The 20,613-nt window shown below is 54.6% G+C and overlaps 1 protein-coding gene across 1 annotated transcript in view; it reads left to right on the forward strand.

Moving 5' to 3' along the window:
• Positions 1-19,568, forward strand: part of CEP290 (centrosomal protein 290) — an 86,265-nt gene extending 66,697 nt beyond the window's left edge. Inside the window, exons 40-55 of the mRNA XM_032978197.2 lie at positions 52-189; positions 1,428-1,649; positions 3,121-3,267; positions 4,303-4,451; positions 5,132-5,272; positions 6,070-6,166; positions 9,302-9,430; positions 9,958-10,044; positions 12,955-13,119; positions 13,581-13,703; positions 14,345-14,517; positions 15,621-15,762; positions 16,367-16,440; positions 17,073-17,155; positions 17,788-17,894; positions 18,976-19,568. Coding sequence (XP_032834088.2) covers positions 52-189; positions 1,428-1,649; positions 3,121-3,267; positions 4,303-4,451; positions 5,132-5,272; positions 6,070-6,166; positions 9,302-9,430; positions 9,958-10,044; positions 12,955-13,119; positions 13,581-13,703; positions 14,345-14,517; positions 15,621-15,762; positions 16,367-16,440; positions 17,073-17,155; positions 17,788-17,894; positions 18,976-19,164 — 2,166 coding nt within the window. The 3' untranslated portion in view covers positions 19,165-19,568. The remainder of the gene's footprint in view (positions 1-51; positions 190-1,427; positions 1,650-3,120; positions 3,268-4,302; positions 4,452-5,131; positions 5,273-6,069; positions 6,167-9,301; positions 9,431-9,957; positions 10,045-12,954; positions 13,120-13,580; positions 13,704-14,344; positions 14,518-15,620; positions 15,763-16,366; positions 16,441-17,072; positions 17,156-17,787; positions 17,895-18,975) is intronic.
• The last annotated feature ends 1,045 nt before the right edge of the window (positions 19,569-20,613 follow it).

A 20,613-nucleotide genomic window follows, 5' to 3' on the forward strand; every position in this document is an offset into this window, starting at 1 on the left:
TGCAGGCGACATGACGACGACGATGGTTGTGCTGCTGTTGGGACGGTGCAGGGTCTGAGCCAGGCGATGCTGCGCCTTCAAGGGGAGATGACGAACCAGGCCGAGCAGAACATCATCGCGGCAGCCGCCCAGAAGGAGGAGAGCCTCAATGTGCAGACACTCGTTGACAAGCACACCAAGGACTACAAGGTACACGGACAAAGACAACGATCCCTCCCCCCCCCTCTTCCGTATAGCCTCTCAACCCTTTACCGTTCCGAGACGTCTGCAGGTCGCAGGGCGGGTGTCCCCCATTCACCGACGAATCCCCGGAACGTTGCGAGCGGTTCTGCGTTAATTTAATTGAGAGAGGCGTAGTAGCGCCGCTGTTTTTACACGCTTTCATTCAACTCACTCTGTTGTTGTCGTCGTTGTTGTATCCTCAAATCTTGTAACTCAATTTTTAACCCACTTCCCAATGTGGTATCGACTGCAAACTTGGTATACTTATGTCATACTGATGACAATTACTATGTTCTGTCATAAAAAATGGAAAATATATTTTTTTCAACATTATTTTTTATATGTTATGTTTCGGCTTGGGTCTATTTGTCCACGGTGAACTGACGTTGGCTGTAATTGACCACGGTCCCCCTTACGTTATTGGCAAGCTTCGGGGCCACTTCCTGGAGTTCTTCCCTTACTAGTACTTTTCATAAAAGCGTGTTTTTTAAAAAGTGTTTTTCAATATTACTTTTATGAAGACATTGTCACTCGCCGCAGAGAACCGTAGCGACTCGACCGCCGCACTCTGCGATAGCCGGCGCCAGGCTGCGACACACCCCCCTCCACGTGTTGCCTTTTACTTCCAATTCCGTACGGAATCGATTCCCCCACCGTTAACGGAATCGGAAGAAAACGCGATGACGTACGCATACGCCATGGGAACAGGAAAGGGTTAAATTTTGATTTAAAGCTTTGGTGACTGCAGGGATTCGTATTCTTGGTTCTTTCGGTAAAGTCACGACGAAGGGATACAATAAAATAATTTAAAAAATCATCAATCATCACCTGATGATGAATGCTTGTGTTGCAGTCGAAACGTCGTGATAATTTTATTGTTTCATATTTTTATTATTTTATTGTTTCCCTTCTACGTGGTGACTTTACCGAAAGAACCAACAATAGGAGAGGGTCAGTGCGAGGTCTGGGCTCATAGTGGCCGTGTCCGGCACTGAGAGGCCGGACCTGGCTATCTGGAACTCCCACGTGAGCTCCCGGTTTGCGCCACGTACGGCGGCGGCGGCGGCGGCGTTGGCGACGGATGCGCGTTGCCTCACCTTTAACCTCTCTGTCTTTTAAAAAAAAAAAATTGTAAAAAAAAAATATATTTTCTTCCCCTCCCCTCCCCTCCCCTCTCCCTCCTTCCTTCCTTCCTTCCGCGCCAGGCCCGCCTTGAGAGCGCCCAGGCGGAGGCGTCCGCCGCCCGCCGCGAGCTGGCCGAGTGGCGGCGGCGCGAGCGGGAGCTGCACGAGCGCCTCGAGGCGGCGGAGCACGAGGCTCGGCGCGGCGACAGGGAGGGCGGCCGCCTCCGCGCCGGCAAGGAGGAGGCGGAGAGGGGGCGCGACGAGATGCGCCGGCGCGTCGAGAGGATCAGTGCGCAGCTGCAGGTGCCGTCGCCGCCGCCTCTGCTAACCCCCGCCCTCCCGCCTCCCTCTCTTTCTGCTTTAGTCACTCGCTCTCACTTCTTCGCATTGCGGAGTAACGCCAATAATTGTCACCATTAACGTAAGCTATATCATTTTTTTTTTCCAGGTAAGGCCCGCTGAGCTATGCAGCTCTTTACTTTCAGAAGTGACCTGGCCATCACAAATGATAGCTCAACGAAGTAGAGCTGAATTTCGATTTCAAGCTTTCGTGACTGCAAGGATTCATCTCCTTTGGTTCTTTCGGTAAAGTCACGTTCATTCTACGTGACTTTACCGAAAGAACCAAAGAAGATGAGGTAGAACTATTAAACTAAACTATTTTTTTATTTTACCAGGTAAAGCCCGCTGAGCTATGTAGCTGTTTTTCAGAAGCGATGTGGCCACAAGTGATAGCCCAACAAAAAGTGGCTTGTCTCGTGGCAACTTATAGCCGCCAAATACTGGAAACACACGTTGATTCTAAATGTGGAGGGAAAAACCCCGGAGAAAAATCCACGCAACAACGGTGAGAACAAGCAAACTCCAAATACACAGGCGTCAGGGTCGGGATCGAACCCACGACTTCCTGCATACTAGGCGAGGTAGAAACCAACGGAGGGAGCACAGATAGGAAATCATGTAGCTGACCCTGCTGGCGATGATGAGCAGCAAGTGGAGGGCGCACAGGTCGACAATCTCGTAGCTGACGCTGCTGGCGATGATGATAAGCCAGTGGAGGGAGTACAGGTAGACGATGTCGTAGCTGACGCTGCTGGCGATGATGAGCGGCAAGTGGAGGTCGACGATGTCGTAGCTGACGCTGCTGGCGATGATGAGCAGCAAGTGGATGGAGCACAGGTAGACGATGTCGTAGCTGACGCTGCTGGCGATGATGAGCGGCAAGTGGAGGTCGACGATGTCGTAGCTGACGCTGCTGGCGATGATGAGCAGCAAGTGGAGGGCGACAATGTCGTAGCTGACGCTGCTGGCGATGATGAGCAGCATGTGGAGGAAGCACAGGTAGACGATGTCGTAGCTGACCCTGCTGGCGATGATGAGCGGCAAGTGGAGGGCGCACAGGTAGACGATGTCGTAGCTGACGCTGCTGGCGATGATGAGCAGCATGTGGAGGAAGCACAGGTAGACAATGTCGTAGCTGACGCTGCTGGCAATGATGAGCGGCAAGTGGAGGGCGCACAGGTAGACGATGTCGTAGCTGACGCTGCTGGCGATGATGAGCGGCAAGTGGAGGGCGCACAGGTAGACGATGTCGTAGCTGACGCTGCTGGCGATAACGAGAAGCCAGTGGAGGGAGTGAAGCGAGGCGAGGGAATCTCGCCGAGCTCCAGTCGTCACGGGGAGCAATCGCGCGTGCGCGCTAGCGCGTGCCTCATACCGTCGCCCGAGTCGGTCCGTGACGGTGCGGCGCCGCGGTGGCTTCGCGTGCCAGCAGAAGGGCGTGGATGGCGCCGGGCGGCAGACGCAGGTGGAGGAGCTACAGGGCCGGGTGAAGCGTCTCGAGCAGGAGCTGGAGAAGAAGGCGGCGCAGCTGGAGGAGTCGCAGCAGCGGGCGGAGGGAACGGCCGCGAAGGAAGACAAGGTGCGTCCATGGACACTCATTCACTCACTCATTCACTCACTCGCTTGTTCTTTCCTTTGTTCTTTTGTTGTTGCAAGCAGTGGCCAACAGCGGATGTTGAAACGTCCCAATCCGGGGGGGGTGGTGGTCCCGAAGTTTCAAGGCGGTTTTTTTAAAGAGGGCCCTACATTCTGTTTCTTTATATTTATTGCAACGCAACGCGGGCCCAGTGCAATTCACGATCACAATTCACGATCACATTAATTGTGTTTAATTGTACTTTTTTTTTCCCTCTTGCTAAATATCTACGGTGGCACCGCCACATGCTGCCTACCCTCTTTCGGATAACGTCGCGGGATCTCTTGACATAAACCGTGAAGTGGGCGGTGTACCAAAGAGTATCCGTGGTTCTCCGACAGCCATTGTGAGCCCTGCGCATAGCTCTGAGCAGCAAGGCCACTCCCCCCTGCTAAGCGCGATGATCTATCTCGCGAATTATTTTTTATTTGACCAGGTAAGGCCCAATGAGCTATCTAGCTTCTTTGCAGAGGCGACCTGGCCGCAAATGACAGCTCAACGAATGATCTTGTCGTGTGGGAATTGTTCGCAGCCAAACACTGTAATCACACGTTTCTAAATATGGAGGGGAAGACTTGAAGGCCCGGAGGAAAAGTCCACGTGACGCGGAGAACGTGCAAACTCCAAAATGTACGGGTGTTGGGGTTGGGATCGAACCCACAACCTCCTGTATACCGGGCGAGCTAGTTAACATCTCATAGCCACCAAAGCGGTGTTGGTGCGCAGCAGAGGACTTACCGCCCTTCAGGGGCACCTGGTTCTCGGCTCGGTAACGCTGCCGAGTCAGCGCGAAACCCATCGCAGCCAAGTACTCTGAACGCGTGACGTTGATTCTAAACGTGGTGGGGAAAAAGAACGGAGGACCCGGAGAAAAATCCACGCAACCACGGGGGAGAGAGGGAGAGAGACACGCAAACTCCAAATACACAGTGCCACCGTGGAACTTCTGCTCATTCTCTCGCGATGGCGGGGCCGCAGGCTGAGCCGAAGGAGCAGGTGATACGCTGGGAGGAGGGCAAGCGGTGGCAGGCCAAGGTGGAGGCACTGAGAGGCAAGCTGAGGGACAAGGAGAAGGAGGTGGAGGCCCTGACCAAGCAAATGGCCGCGATTCGTGACTCGATCGCACGGTACGCGTGTGAGTGCGGGTGCGTGTGTGTGAGTGCTGGTGCGTGTGTGTGCGTGTGTGTGTGTGAGTGCGGGGGGGGGGGCGGTGGTGGCATAGAGGTTAGCGCGCTGTGCTACGAGCCCGGAGACCCGAGTTTGATTCCCGCTCACGACCAACATCGGTGGCGAATATCTGGACCGGTCCTGAGCCTCCCCTAGGTCGACTTAGCCTCAAATGAGTACCTGGTACGGTGTGTAAAAATATCGCCACTGAGGAGACAAAGGCGGCCAGGTATGGTGCTGGCCACCCACCCCCTCGTGTGCTGTTATGGCCTTCATAGGTGCTCGCTAACAGCACTTGCCCCGACAGTCTGTTCAGGCTATACAGGGGATCTTTGTCTTTGTGTGTGACAGTGGTTATCACGCTGCTCGATGAACCCAATAACCCAAGTTCAATTCCCTGCCACGGCCAATGCCAGTGACGATTACTGAACGTGTCCTGGGCCTCCTCGTATGAGTACCTGGCGCGGTGTGTAAACATCACCACTCGGGAGATGAAGGGGGCAGCGCGTGGTTGCCGGCCACCCGCACCCTCTTGTACCGTGCCGGCCTTCGTTAGGTGCTACTCGCTAACGGCACTTGCCCCCTACCAGTCCGTCCGTTAAGGCTAGACGGGGTATCTTTGTCTTGCGCCTGCGTGTAGGGACGCCGCGTCGCGTCGGACCCAGGACCGAGGGGTCACTGCGGGCCACGTGCTGGCGGCACGGGCCCAGGAGGAGGCTTCTCGTGCGCAGCAGCTCCAGGACACCAACCGTCAGCTGGAGGACACCATCACCGGCATGCGGTACCAGCAGCCGACACCAGGGACACAGCTGCGGGGACCCAATAGTTCCCCCCCGTATCGAAGGGACTTATTGTGCCTTGACCGCCGCCCCCCCCCCCCCCCCCCGCTGTAAAATCAATCCCGCTGTGGCCAGGAGGACGAGGTGCCGCGCCGAAGCCGGCAATCTATCCGGGGGGCTGGACGCCAACGTCGGGGTCTGCTAGGCACGATGAGAGGGCTTCAGGAAAGAGACGGCTCGCATAGTTTTGATGTTGCCACTCCCTCCTCCTTTGAACGAGCGCAGACGACGGTGCTATATGAATGTGGTCCATAGTTTGGGTCGCGTGGGTTACAACCGCACTACTGTGGCTTGTCCTCAATGCGTCTCTATGGGTCTCTGTGCGTCTCGGTGTATCTCTACGAGTCTCGCGATGCGCTCCATAGTTTGTGTCGCAGGGCCAAAGTCGTGCATTACTGTGGCTTGTCTTTAATGCATCTCCGTGTGTCTCTACGAGTCTCACGACGTGGTCCATATTTTGTGTCGTATGGCCACAATCACACTACTGTGGCTTGTCTTTAATGCATCTCTGCGGGCCTCTATGGTTCCCTGCGTATCTCTACGGGTATCTGTGCGTCTCTACGTATCTCTATGGGTCTCTATGTGTCTCTGCGTATCTCTACGAGTCTCACGACGCGCTCCATAGTTTGTGTCGCACGGCCCGTCCCCCGCGGCCGTGGCTTGCCTTTAATTTGCCGCTCTTTCCGCCCCGAGATGCTCACTCGTTGGCCTGGGCCCGGTGGCCGGGGCTTGTCCGCAGGCAGCGGGCGGCGCTCTCCAAGGAGGCTGCGGTGGAGGAGCTGCTGCTGCAGAACCGGCGCCTGCAGGAGAAGCTGAGGGTTCTCGAGAGATCCGTTGTGAGTCCCCCCGCGATCCCTTAGGAAGCCGCACTCGCTGAGTGGGGATAACGAGATAACGTAGGCCCATCGCATCGCGTGTGCTGCTTCTGTGACCACACCACCGTCGACCACCCCACCCCACGCTCACCACCCCCCCCCGCTCACCCCCCTGCCACCACCACTCCCCAGCACAGCAGCATCTGTCTGCCTCAGTAGGTACTCGCTAACAGACAGTGTTTTCCCCTGTTTTCCGGTTGGTTAAGCAAAGTCACGTCAAACACACAGAGACCCGTAATTCACACGTAGTTTGTTGTCCTCATGTATGGTGCGAAAGAAGTTCAACATGCATAGACTCGCACAGAGATCGATAGACTCACACGGAGACCCATAGACTCACACAGAGAACCATAGACTCACACAGAGACCCATAGAATCACACAGAGACCCAGACTCACACATAGACCCATAGACTCACACAGAGACCCAGACTCACACAGAGACCCATAGACTCACAGAGCCCCATAGTTTGTTGTCCTTCCCCCGCACCTCCGACTACCACAGTTGGCTACGTACGATGCGAAAGAAGTTCAACGTACATGCAGATTTCACTTTTCCGGGTCTCGTCAGCAAGGCTTGGCCTCTTAAAGCATTGCCGTAGTGAGCCTTTCCTAGGCCTCCCTGTTCTCTTCAGCTGTCAGTTAATTATTCTGTTCACCACATCAATCTCCTTTATACAGCCTACTCTGGCTTATCGTTCTCCGATGCGTTTTCGGAGTGAACCACATTCTGTCTGGCGTGATGTCCAACGTTTCGCACCGCGCACTGGGGAGCTCCTTCAGGAACCAAAGAAGCTGCCCGGCATGTGCAGCGAAACGTCGGAAATCACGCCGGAACGACACGCGGTGCAACCCGGAAACACGTCGGAGAGTTGCGCAACCGCGGACACCAACGTGCTACTCCGGTTGACCCCTACCGACAACTGAACTCTCCGCTGCCTCTTCTTCCGTTGTTCTCCCTCCTCTCTCTCTCCTTCCTCTCGTTTTTACCTTCGCTGACTGTGCTCACCTCAAATCCCGCCCGCCCGCCCGTCCGTTCCCGCCCGCTTAGAAATCCCAGAAGCGCCCATCCCTAAAACCCCCTCCCCGCGTCGCAACTCAGCCTCCGGGTCAACTGCCGCGCGCGGATCGCCTCCGCGAATCAGAAGCGGCCGACGGAATGGCGGCGGCTGCAGGAGCGGCGGCGGCGGCGGCGGCAGCGGCGGCAGCACCCTCTACCGACGTGGACGAAGCTCCGGCGTCATCGTCCCCACCCGAAGGAACGGCCGTCGCCGACAGCGGGGAAACTCTCGCGGGACGCGGCTCGGCGGCCGTGAGCGAGGCCCGTTCAAACGGGAACCCGGAAGCGGAGCGGGAACCGCCCGGCGGTCACGTCGAGGTGGGCGTCGCCGCCGGGCGGGGGGACGGCGGCGGGGCCGGGGAGTCGGCGACGCCGGGAGGACGCCGGGAGGAGGAGGAGGCTGTGACGGCGGGCGGTAGCGGTGATGGTGGCAGTGCCGGCGTTGGCGCACCGGAGGTCGCGGGGATGCAGGCGAGGAAACCCAGGAAGGGGCTGCTCCGTGCCGCAGCTCAGCAAGACGAGGAAGAATTTGACGTCACCGGCGGCGACGTCACCGGCGCCGCCGCCGCCGACGCCCCCGCGGCGATCGGGAGCGGAGGAGGAGAAGACGGTCGGAGCGCAGGGCCCGCGACCGTTGGGAATCCGGAGGAGCCTGGGGCCGACGGAACTCAATCAGAATCACCGGCGGGAGATGGTTCGGCCATTGCGGAGGAGGCACGGCTAGAAAGCCCGCCGGAATGCGCGCCGGAAGGCCGCCCGGCGGGAGATCCGTCGGGAACGGCGCCGGGAAATGGCTTGGGGAATCGCGAGGAGCGGGTCGACAGTGGGCAAAGGGAGGGGAGTGGAGGCACCGGCGATGGGACGCGCGACTCAGACGAGGCGTCGGAGGTAACTCGTCGACGCCCTCGCCGCCCGGGGGTAGCTTCTCCCCTCTCCGGCTAAGCCGAGAGGGCGCGGAACAAAGAGGGGGAGGGGGGGGGGGGCCGAGCGCCATCGGGCCCGCTGCGATGGAGGAGTCCGAGCTGTAGTAAAAGGGCTCGGGTTTTGACCCGAGAGAAGTATCCCGTGCCGCTTGCGGGGTCTTGATTACATCGAGCGTGACGGCGGCAGGGTAGGCGTCGCAGTCACGGGGGCGACCGCTTGACTTGACCCTTGCTTGGCGCAGCGCGCAGCGTTCAGGCCGGTCGAGGTCGCAGTCCAGTCGACGAAAACCCGTGGCTGCGAGTTTCACGGAGTCACTCTCGACTCAAAAGCAGTCGAACGTATAGCCAGTCTCCACCACTGCCCCCCCCCCCCCCCCCGTTTGTAGACACATGATGTAAATCATTCACCCCCCCCCCCCCAGTGCCCCCCACAACCGCTAATTCGATCAGCTGTCATGTTAGGTTTTACAAATCATTGCTCGCGTCATTTTGTAAGCGCATGTGCGCTCTTGTCTCGCGTGCACTGCCTTGTTTTTGTACGTCCCAATTTGTTGTCAGGGCGCCACGGTGGCGGGATGTTAACTACCTCGCCTGGTATGCGGGGGTGGTCGTGGGTTCGATCCCAACCCTGACAGCGCCTGTATATTTGGAGTTTGCGTGTCTCTCTTCTCGTGGCCGTGTGGATTTTTCTCCGGTTTTTCCCTCCGCATTTAGAATCAAGGTGCATTTACAGTATTTGGCTGACATAAATTCCACGTGATAAACCACTTCACTGAGTTATCAATTGTGGCCAGGTCTCTTCTGAAAAAGAGATATGCAGCTCAGTGGGCCTTACCTGGTAAAATAAAAAAAAATTCGATGATGAAGGCCGCTTGTGTTGTGGCTGAAACGTCGTGAGAATTATATTGTGTTATTTTATTTTATCAATTTATTATTTTATTATCATTCTACGTGACTTTACCGAAAGAACCAAAGAGGATAAAAAAAATTGTTAAGTTTTTAGAATCCTTAATTATCCTGGACAAATCCGACGCCCTGCAAGGGCGGGTCTGACATTTAGAACAGTAGAGAAAAATAAAAAAAACGTCCCGTCGTTGATGCTCGCGGTTCGCAGACGCCCAGCTCAAACTCCCGCCTGGACAAGGAGCAGGAGGTGCAGAGACGACTCCTGGAGCTCTCCGACGAGAACGTGGAGCTGCGCTTCGAGCTGGAGAGGGTGCGGCAGGACCTCCCGAGGCTGCAGGTGCAGGGAGCCCCTCCCCTTGTGTGTGTGTGTGTGTCTACGTACGTTGAACTTCTTTCGCATCCGTATGTAGCCAACCGTGCTAATCGGAGGTGCGGGGGAAGGACAACAAACTGTGGGTCTCTGTGTGTGAGTCTCTGGGTCTCTGTGTGAGTCTATGGGTCTCTGTGTGAGTCTATAGGTCTCTGTGTAAGTCTATGGGTCTCTGTGTTTGTCTATGGGTCTCTGTGTGAGTCTATGGGTACTCTCTGTGATTCTATGGGTCTCTGTGTTTGTCTATGGGTCTCTGTGTGAGTCTATGGGTCTCTGTGTGATTCTATGGGTCTCTGTGTGAGTGTATGGGTCTCTTTGTGAGTCTATGGGTCTCTGTGTGAGTCTATGTACGTTGAACTTTTTTCGCACCGTACGTAGCCAACCGTGCTCATCGGCGGTGCGAGGTAGAATCAAATCTGCCCGGCGGCGACATAGTGCATGTGCTTGCTTATTCTTTGTTCCTTGTGTTGTTGTTTTTGATGTCTTTTTTAAAGGACAAGCTGAGCGACCTTCAGGCCCTCTGCGCACAGCTCAAGAGGGAGAAGGGAGAGATGGAGAGGAAACTCGGCAACGTCAGAGGCGTGAGACATTCACATCACCCCAAATCTGTCGTCATTCGTGACGTGTGGCAGTGACATTATAGCAAGCTGCAGAGCGTACAAATTTCTCGTGGCGCGCGCGCGCGTCCGTGACGGGGTACTGCAAGATCCGACCGTGTCCGTCCGGTGCTCGGCGAGCTGCATTGGCTTCCGGTTTTGCCGAACGAATACGTCATTACACACACAAAGCGCTTGCCACAGATGGACCGCAATACCTTGCCGATCTCGTCAAGGAGCATAGACCGTTGTCACGCAAACTCCGGTCATCCTCCCAGCGGCTTTTGGCTGTCGAACAAAGACGGTGGTCACCGCATCGCGCGCTTTCCGATGCGCTTCTTGTGGCCGTCTGGAACGCTCTTCCTTCCCATGTTAGGAAGCCATTGGAGCTATGCACTGTTAAATCATCTAAATTGACAGAGACCCATAGACTCACACAGAGGCCCATAGACTCACACAGAGACCCATAGACTCACACAGAGACCCATAGACTCACACAGAGACCCATAGACTCACACAGAGGCCCACAGACTCACACAGAGGCCCATAGACTCACACAGAGACCCATAGACTCGCACAGAGGCCCATAGACTCACACAGAGACCCACAGACTCACACAGAGGCCCATAGACTCACACAGAGACCCACAAACTCACACAGAGGCCCATAGACTCACACAGAGACCCACAGACTCACACAGAGTCCCATAGTTTGTTGTCCTTCCCCCGCATTTCAGTTAGCACGGTTGGCTACGTACGGTTGCGGTTGCGAAAGGAGTAACAACATACAGACATACATGCGCACAAAGAGATCTTAAACTCACGGCTTTACTTCCTACTCGAGTTTAAAAAAAAGAACATCCTGTCACGTGACCTACAGGTGGGGAGAGGCGTCATTGCGTCACCTAGGTAACCAACGTATGCCTGTACAACGATCATGTGCGCTCGACTATGTATTGAAGTCGACGTGTGTGTTTGTATGTGTATATGTTAATTACCGTTGGCCTCTCTCTATATATATAAACTCGTTTCCGCTGGCCGTTGTGCACGCGAGCTCTTGTAGGTTTGCCCTGTAAGTAAAAGTTTGCAATTGTATCGTTGCGCTGCGTTTATCCTCGTTACCGTTTCTCTGTTGAATGTTGTCAGTTTAACCTAACACCCGTCACCACAGTCTATGCTGTAAACAAGTCGAATTTAACCATTTCACAGACGATATCCTTCGGAGCAGAGCGCTTAAAAACACAAGTTTATACACCTGCGGCCGGGCTGAGACCATCAGCTCACTGCACTTGAGAGCCCGGTTTAATCGCAGCTCGGTCTATGTTAGCCAGTGGGTCTCTATGTAAGTCTATGAGTCTCTCTGTGCGTGTCATTGGTGACTGGGCTTGAGGCCGTCAACGCGCTACACTCGAGAACCCGACCTAATCGCAGCTCAGTTCGCGTTTGTTTTGCTCCGGCATATGTTTGCACGTATGTTGAACTTTTTGTTGCACGGTAAGTAGCCAGCCATGCTAATCGGAGGCGGTGCGACTGAGCAGGCAAGACGGGACGGACGACACCGACAGACGGTTCTGATGGTACAGAATCAGAGTTACAGTAAAACCTTGGATCGCGAGCATAATTCGTTCCGGAAACGTGTTTGTAATCCAAAGCACTCGTGTATCAAAGCACTCGTATACCAGTTGCGATCACGTGACGCTCGGTGAGACAAAGCGTGTACACGTACGCTGCTCGTATTGCGAGACCCTCGCTCGTTTATCAAATTATTATTCATTTACAAATGTTTGCTCGTCTTGCGAAACACTCGCAGGACAAGTTACTCGCAATCCCACAAGGTTTTACTGTATTTTCAGAATTAGAATATGTATTTATACTGGAGGAATCCGATGAGCTATGAAGCTCTTAGATGCCCAGTCGGGGCATGGGGTAAGATCGTTACAACAACAAATAGTACCAAAAACACGATAGGAGTGCAAAGTACAAGAACGGTAAACATATCACCCGAAACACAAACAAACACAACACTAAACCATCCCCCCATCCTAACCAGGCAAAAGCCCCACCACCGAGGTATGAACTTGTTTTTCAGAAGCGACGTGGCCATCACAAATGATAGCCGCTCAACAAAGTGGCCCCATCGCTTGGACATTTGTAGCAGTGAGACACTCCGCGTAACCCCGATGCGGCGAGACAAACTGGACGTGCGTGGGACAGACGAGACGGGACCGGTGGGACACGGCACGGATGACAGGACAGACGAGACGGACGCCCCAAAACAAGACGGACAGGACACCCATGTGTGATGGTCGGCGCACTGGCCTAGCAATGGATCTCTGGTCCATTGCTAGGCCAGTGTTGGTTGGTTTCTCAATCCGCTTGTCCTGGCAAGTGGATGCCGCCCTTCTTGCCATGCAAACGGTGTGACTCGTTGCAGGGCTGCAGCTAGCATGTTTTTATTGTTTTATATGACTTTACCGAAGGAACCAAGAATATGTAGCAGAGTGTTAGGCCGTGCCACGTTACACAGTGCCATGCGTGTGGGTCGTTGACACCATCACACCGTGACACCGTGATGCCATCACTGTAACGCCATCACACCATCACGCAATTACACCATCACACTGCCACATCATTACACCATTACACTGCCACATCATTACACCATGACACCCTGACACTGTGATAGGATGACACCATCACTCCATCACACCGTGACACCCATCACACCGTCACACCGTGACCCCATCACTCCATCACACCGTGATGCCATCACTCCATAACGTCATCATACCATCACACCGTGACGTCATCACACCGTGACGCCATCACTCCGTGACGCCATCACACCGTGACAGCGTCGCAGCGTGACGACACCGCCGACGCGTGCGCGGCGCAGGCGGGCCGCAGCGGCAAGACGGTGCCGGAGCTGGAGAAGACGGTGGGGCTGATGCAGCGCGTCGTGGAGAAGCTGCAGCGCGAGAACGAGGAGCTGCGGCGAGCGCCGGGCGTGGTGGAGGCCCAGCGGAGCGCCGGCCTCGAGGCCGACAACGCCAAGCTCAAGGTGGCCCCGGCGTGTGCACCGTCATCGCCGCTCCGCGTCCGTCCGTGCGCCCTTCTGTCAGTTTCCTAGCGGGAGCGGTGGTGCAGCGGTTAGCACGCTGCTGCGCCACGAACCTGGCTGTGACCCGAGCGCAATTCCCACTCACGGCCAACACCACTGACGATTATCTGAACTGGTCATTGGCCTCCCCGAGGTCGACTCGGCCTCAGATTAGTACCCAATGTGGTGTGTAAAGCACTGGGGAGACAAAAGCGGCCGGGCGTGGTGTTGGCCAACCACAACCTCGTGTGCCGTGCCGGCCTTCGTAGGTGCTTGCGAAACAGCACTTGCCCCAACAGTCTGTCACAGGCTATACGGGGGGGGGGTCTTTGTCTTGGTTGTCCATGCCCCCGAGTGTCCCTGTGTGTCCCCATATCTCCGCGTGTCCCCGCGTGTCCCCACGTGTCCCCCCCACCGTACAGGCGGAGCTGCAGGCCCTGCGCCTCAAGGCCGGGCAGCAGCTGAGCGACCGCTACGAGACGCGTAGCCGCGGGGTCGACAAGCTCATCACGGAGAACGAGAAACTCCTCGCGCACATCAAGAGGGTGACGACGCACGCAGCAGATAGACGCACGCAGACATGGAGAGAGACGCACACAGAAACACGTGGTACCAAGGACAACAACTACTCGCTAGTCCCTCTTCCCTGTCCTTCGTCATTCATTCGCTCACTCACTCACTCGTCCCTCTCCCTTCCATCAGTCGTCCCATTCATTCACGACTCGCTCCCCGTCGCCCTCACTCCACCGCCCTTATTCGTCCCTGTCAATCATTCACCCACTCGTTCACTCCTCATCCCCTTCTACCTGGCCCGTCACTCCCTCCTCATTGCCTCTCCCTTACCCAATCTGTCGTCTCATTCTATTCGCTACTCGCTCCCTGTCGCCCTCGCTCTCCTGCCCGTAGTTGTCCCTGCCATTCACTCACTCGCTCCCTCTCTGTTACCCAATCGGTCGTCTCATTCGCTACTCGCTCCCTGTCGCTCTCCTGCCCATAGTTGTCCCTGCCATTCACTCGCTCGCTCCCTCTCCGTTACCCAATCAGTCGTCTCATTCGCTACTCGCTCCCTGTCGCCCTCACTCCCCTGCCCATAGTTGTCCCTGCCATTCACTCACTCGCTCCTTGTCGCCCTCGCTCCCCCCGCCCGCCCGCCCGCGCCGCCCGCGGGCCGCGCGTCTCGCCGCAGGAGAGTGAGGCCGTGGACAAGCTGCGGGGGGAGAAGCGATCGCTGGAGCTGGCGCTGGAGCTGGCGCGGGAGGAGGCGGAGAGCTCGCGCCGGCGACTCGACGAGGTCGAGGCCCGGCTGGCGCGGGCGCAGGCGAGCGACGAGCGGGGCCTGAAGCCCGGGGCCCTGTCTAAGTGAGCACGTTCATCCGCCGTCGTCATCGTCGTCGTCGTCGTCGTCCTGATCACCAGAGCGGGAAAAAAAAACGATGGAGCCATGCGGCCAACCGCGATGACCATCTTAGCGGCACGTGCATCAAAGCGAGCCGCCAGCCAGACGTCGATTTAGAACTGTTATTACTATTTTTGTATTACCAGGTAAGGCCCACTGGGCTGTCGAGCCTTCTTTTTTTTCCAGAAGCGACCTGGCTGTCACAAATTATAGCTCGGCGAGGTGGCTTAACATCACGTGGACACTTACAGCAGGCAAAATACGTTGATCGTGAATGTGGAGGGGAAAACCGGAGGGGCCCGGAGGAAAATGTACGCGACCACGCGGAGAGAGCGAGAGAACGTGCACAATTCTAGATTTGAAGCTTTCGTGACTGCAAGGATCCATACTCTTTGGTTCTATTCGGTAAAGTCACGTAGTAGGTAAAAAAATAAAACAACAAAAATCACGACGTTTCGGCCGCTTGTGTTGTGGCCGAAACGTCGTGATTTTTTGTTGTTTTATTTTTTACCTACGTGACTTTACCGAATAGAACCAAAGAGTATGGAACGTGCACACTCTAAATATGCGGGTGTCAGGGTTGGGATCAAACCCACAACCTCCTTCATACCAGGTGAGGTAGTTAACATCTAGCCACTGTGGCGCCAATGTGGCTTGCTGATGAGCAATGAACACACACAAACTACACACCCCAACCCTTGATAAATTAAAAATATTATCCCTCCAAACAGGGCCCTCCTTTAAAAAAATAAATTGAGAACTTGAACGCCATTTGACTCGGGTAACACAAATAAAGTTGGGTCTAGGTTTCGGGGGTGGGGGGGGGGGGGCTACACATTGCCGACGTTCAATAAATACACAGGCGTCAGGGTCAGGATCGAACCCACGACCTCCTGCGTACCATGCAAGGGAGTTAACATCTGGTTCACCCCCAACTCGTGTCCCGTTACCGGCCTTGGTGAGCGCTACTCGCGGACAGCACTGGCCTTGCAACGGTCTGCTGAGGCTATACAGTGGCGTGGTGGGAGTCTTTGTGCCTTTTTTTTGGTTTGTCTTGGACGCCGAGGCTGTACGAGGCTCGTCTGCGGGACGCCCAGGAGGAGACGGAGCGCGCTTGCCGGGGCCTGGAGGACGCGCGGGCGCTGCTGCAGCAGGGGGAGCAGCGCGAGAGCGAGCACCGGCGCCGGCACCGGCAGCTGGAGCAGCAGGTGAATCCCGCCCTAGGAGAGCGATCGACATTCGGTGGCGCTGAGTTTGGGGTGGCCGGGGGGAGGTGAGGGGGGTGGGGGGGGGGGGGGGGGCAGCCGTGGGTTGGCCCGGCGGGTAGCAACACTTCGCGACGACGACCCTAATCTTGGTAAATAATTCGGTGGTTTACTTTCTTTAAAAAAAGAACGTCAAGGCACGAACATGTCTGTGCTGCTCCCCGTGATGTCACTGCAGTGGGTGAGCGGTAGTGGTAGCGGTTAGCGCTACGCTGCGCTACGAGCCCGACGACCCGGGTTCGATTCCCGCTCACGGCCAACACCAGTGACGATTATATCTGAGCCGGTCCTTGTCCTCTGCTAGGTCCACTCTAGCCTCAAATGAGTACCTGGTGCGGTGTGTAAACATCACCACTGGGGAGACAAAGGCGGTTGGGCTTGGTGCTGGCCACCCACCCCCTCGTGTGCCTTTATAGGTCCTCACCAACAGCACTTGCCCCAGAGATCTTTATCTTTGATGTCGCTGTGCCGATGCTTTGTATGTGTGTGTGTTGAGCTTATTTTGCACCGTACGTAGCCAACCGTGCTAATCGGAGGTGCTGTGCAGGTGGAGCTGTTAAAGAAGTTCCCGGAGGAGGCAAAATCCCAACCGGGCCTCACCAGGGAGTTCCAGATAGCCAGGTACAACTCTCGGTGCCCGACACGGTCATTATGAGCCCAGACACCCCAGCCTGGTGGCTCCGATGGCATACGCGCGTACGTCACCAGTTTTTCTTCCCATTCCGTTCACGATCACGGAATTGATTCCGAACGGAATCGGAATGATGAAAAGGCCCCGCGTGGAGGACGTGTGGCGCAAGTTTTGGTGCCAGCTATCGTAGAGCGTCACCACGCTTTCTCTGCGGTGAGCACAATGTGTTTGAAAACAACGGCACTGCTACGTCTCTCCGAATAAAATTAACGGTGAACCGCCGGCGCATTCCGAGATTCAGCGGTGAACAGGATATGCCACCCTGCAACTTGCAGGCGTCTCCGAACGGGAAAGGGTTAAGAATATTCTTCGGGTCTTTCGGTAAAGTCACGTAGATAGGTTCAAAGAAAATAACGAAAAATAACAAATAAACTACTACGACGTTTCGATCGCAACACAAGCGTTCGTCATCAGGAAGAAAAAAAGAGCTTTAAGTCAAGATTTAAGGGTTAAGAACTTCAGAGGTACTGGACTTTACTTTGATGCACCCCCTCCCCCATCTCACGTCCGCAAGACGACCAGCACCAGGGCTCAAACCCTCACTCGGCACGCGTGTTGGCAGGTTGACTATCGACCGCTTGGAGAAGGAGAAGGCGGAGCTGGGAGAGGAGTTGGAGCAGCTGAGAGCGAGCGAACCATCAGCGGGTGAGCCATCAACATCGTCATCGGCATCACTGTCGTCACAACCATCATGAGAAGCAGCAGCTTCATTGCATCATTACCACAAACATCTTAATCGTAATCAGCAGTATAATTGTCACTATTAGCAGCTTCAGCATCATCTTGATCGTAATCAGCAAATGCATAATTCTAATAATGAACTGTTTTTTCATTCTAACAATTGCCGTGATCCCCGTCATGACGAAGACCAACATTGTCATCTTCGTAAGCCTGGGGGAGATAGAGGCGGCCCGGGTGTGGTGCTGGCCGGCCAACCCACCACCCCCTTGGTGCGTGCGCCGTGCCGGCCTTCATAGACGCTCGCTAGCAGCACTTGCCAAAAATAGAAAATCAAAGAATCACCAAACTGCGACTGCGGTAAAGCCATCCATGCGCACCCTGGCAGTATCGCTGCAATCCGTACAGCGTCTACTGCCGCCTTGGATTGGTTAAAGTACCTTAACATTCAACGATGACATCATCTGTACAAACTGTTGATTTTACATGCCATACGAAAGACTAAGAAGCAGCAGCACTTGCCTTCAACGTCTGTTAAAGGCTGTGTGTGGGGGTGGGGATCTTTATCTCTTGCTGGTGTGTGCGTGCGTGCGTTACAGAGCGCGATGTTCTGCAGAAAGCGCGGCGTTACGACGAGCTGCTGCAGGAGAATGTTCAGGTGCAGGTGCAGCTGCGTGAGATGAAGATGCACAATGGCCGGCTCGAGGTAGCGCAAGCTCCGCCACGTGTAGCGTTGAGCGCGTGTTAATAAGTCATTGATAATACCGCATAAAAAATGTATAGCCAGTTTAACACGTAGGCTTTCGCGACGACCATTATTATCCATAAGAGGTTTTTGGGTTAGATCACATTTATATGAACGACACATTTATATTTGCGTGGTCGAACCCAAAAACCTCGATTTTGAAATGTACAGCCCTTTGTCAATCGACTCCTGGGTAAGGGCCTCCCCCGCACCGTATCAGTCATGGGGGTTGTTCAACCGTACTCCCCACCGGGTTTGGTGAAGAGAGTGCCATGAAAATTGGTTTCATTTACCAGCCATCACCGATGTTAGCCGTGACGGAGAATCGAACTCAGGTCGCTGTGGTTCATAACGCAGGGCGCTTACCACTGCAACCCCTTTACTACGATACACGATCCGTGTTTTAGTAAATGGTGTTGTAGTTAGAAGTTCAACATACAGATAATACTGGATTGATTTCCATTCGCCGTGCCAGCCTTCAAAGGTGCTTGCCCCAACAGTGTACAATATACCTCGTGCGAGCGTGGGCATCTCTGACTTTGTATATTTATCGGTATTTGCTGGGGCGGCCTCTCGTCCATATCAGCGAACTCGGGCGGTCGCCGAGGGCGCTAAGTTCACTGGGGTGCCAAGGTCGAGGAAAATAATACAAAATAAAACAAAGAAGATGCCGTTATTTCACTTCCTGTGAGCGGACAGTGTAAATATGAATTATAGTTAATTTTTCAACATTTCCGAGACGGTTATTGCTCGGAGAGACGGGTGGACAAACCGAATAATTATGCCTCTTTAAAAATATAAGCTTAAAAAAAAAACATTCAATGGAAAATATGGGCAACATATTTCCCATTTTACCAAAAAAAACCTCAGCCGAGAGCTCCCCCTTGGGATTTGGCGCGCCGATTGCATGGTTTGTCTAGGGCGCCGGTTGCTGGCAGCTAGTCTAGGGCCACCACCTGGGTGTTTGGTAACAGCACTTGCCCCAACAGCCTGTGTATCCCACACGGGGGGACTTTGTGCGTGCGTGCGTCACCGTGATCAGGAGGAGGTTCGAGGCCTCCGCAAGGAGCTGGAAAGCTTCGACCCGGCATTCTTTGAGGAGATCGAAGACCTCAAGTTCAACTACAAGGAGGCGGTGAAACGCAACCTGGTGTACGAGGAGCAGCTGCTGAGCCTGGGACAGCAGTTCGGCATCACAGTGGCCGTGCCGGCCAACGTGTCCGTCGACTGACCACGCCTGCCCTCGCCTGGGTCACCGAGACGGTCCAGACGGACCCCGAAAGAACCGGACAGGCCCGGATAGAACCGGACAGACCCGGACAGGTCCGGAGAGACCAAGAAAGACCTCGACCGACCTAGACAGTCCGGACAGACCAAGAAAGACCTAGACAGACATTGACACATCTCCGAAAGACCGATACTGACCGAAACAAACCGAGACACGGATACAACCAAAACGGACCCGGAGACACAACCGCGCACTACTTTTGGGTATGTCTTACTTTTGGGAGCATCTTATAATTCAGAGAATATGCTATGTATATCTAAAACACGTATTTATGTTATCACAGCGCTGATTTTTTTTTATTACACCTATGTGGACATTTTATTAAAATGATTAACTTTGCATTAAAATTCCCACTCTGGTATTGTTTTTATTCCGTAGCAGGCACCAGTAATTTCGAACGAAGTTTTGAGTATTTAACCCCCCAGTTTTAATACGAAGCCATTTATTTTCAGGGGCTGAGATGATGTTAGTTTCATAGTGGTTGTGTTAATGCAAATTGCATCTCACAATGGCGGAGCCAGGATTTTCAGGTCGGGTGGGGGGGGGGCAACCCCTCCAGCAATGATATATGATAGAGGAGTTTTTAGTAAGTAAGGAGTCATTAGTAAGGAGTTGTTAATAAGTAAGGACTTGTCTCTTGCTTTTTACTCGATGCGTGTTTCGGCGATGACGCAGCCATCGATCGAGGGTCGAATTCGAACCGCGTTGTGTGATCGGCATCGCGCTCGCTGAAGGTGAATGCCTTCAGGGAAGTCTGTGGACTGTTCACGCAACTGCGTACAATTCTGAGTCGCTTATAACTGCTTTGCCGTTACTTATTGCCAATTATGGACTCTGACTATTGTCCTATCATCTCATAGAGTCCCTGGTACGTAATAATATGCTACACAGTGGCAGTGGGGGTCACAAAATGCCGATTTATTACTAATAAACCCCAATGATCCGATCGAAATTAGGGATTTCGATCGGATCATTGGGGGGGGGCAAGTGCCACCCCACCTCCCCCACTGGCTCCGCCAGTGCTCTCAATCGCCGAGGAACCACAGACAAGACGGGTCACCGCATCGCGTGCTTTCAGATGCGCTTCTGCGACCGTCTGGAACGCTCTGCCTTCCTACATAAGGAAGTCACTAGCGCTGTGTATGCACTTTTAAATCTACATTGAAAACCAATGTCATTAGAGTTGCTTTTTGTGCTTCGTTTGTTGTCCATCCACCGCACCTCTGATGGAGCACGTTGGCTACGTACGGTGCGAAAGAAGTTCAACTTGCATACGTACAAGCTGGAAGGCAGCACCCAGGCGATGAGCCGTCTCTCCTCACAATTGCCCGAGCTTCTGCAGTCCTCTGTATATGAAGATGTTTTCGGCCAATAAATGAACATTGTGTACGT

This window comes from Petromyzon marinus, chromosome 65, assembly GCF_048934315.1.
Source record: "Petromyzon marinus isolate PM22_M1 ecotype Great Lakes invasive population chromosome 65, UKy_Petmar_22M1.pri1.0, whole genome shotgun sequence".
NCBI classification, from domain to species: domain Eukaryota; kingdom Metazoa; phylum Chordata; class Hyperoartia; order Petromyzontiformes; family Petromyzontidae; genus Petromyzon; species Petromyzon marinus.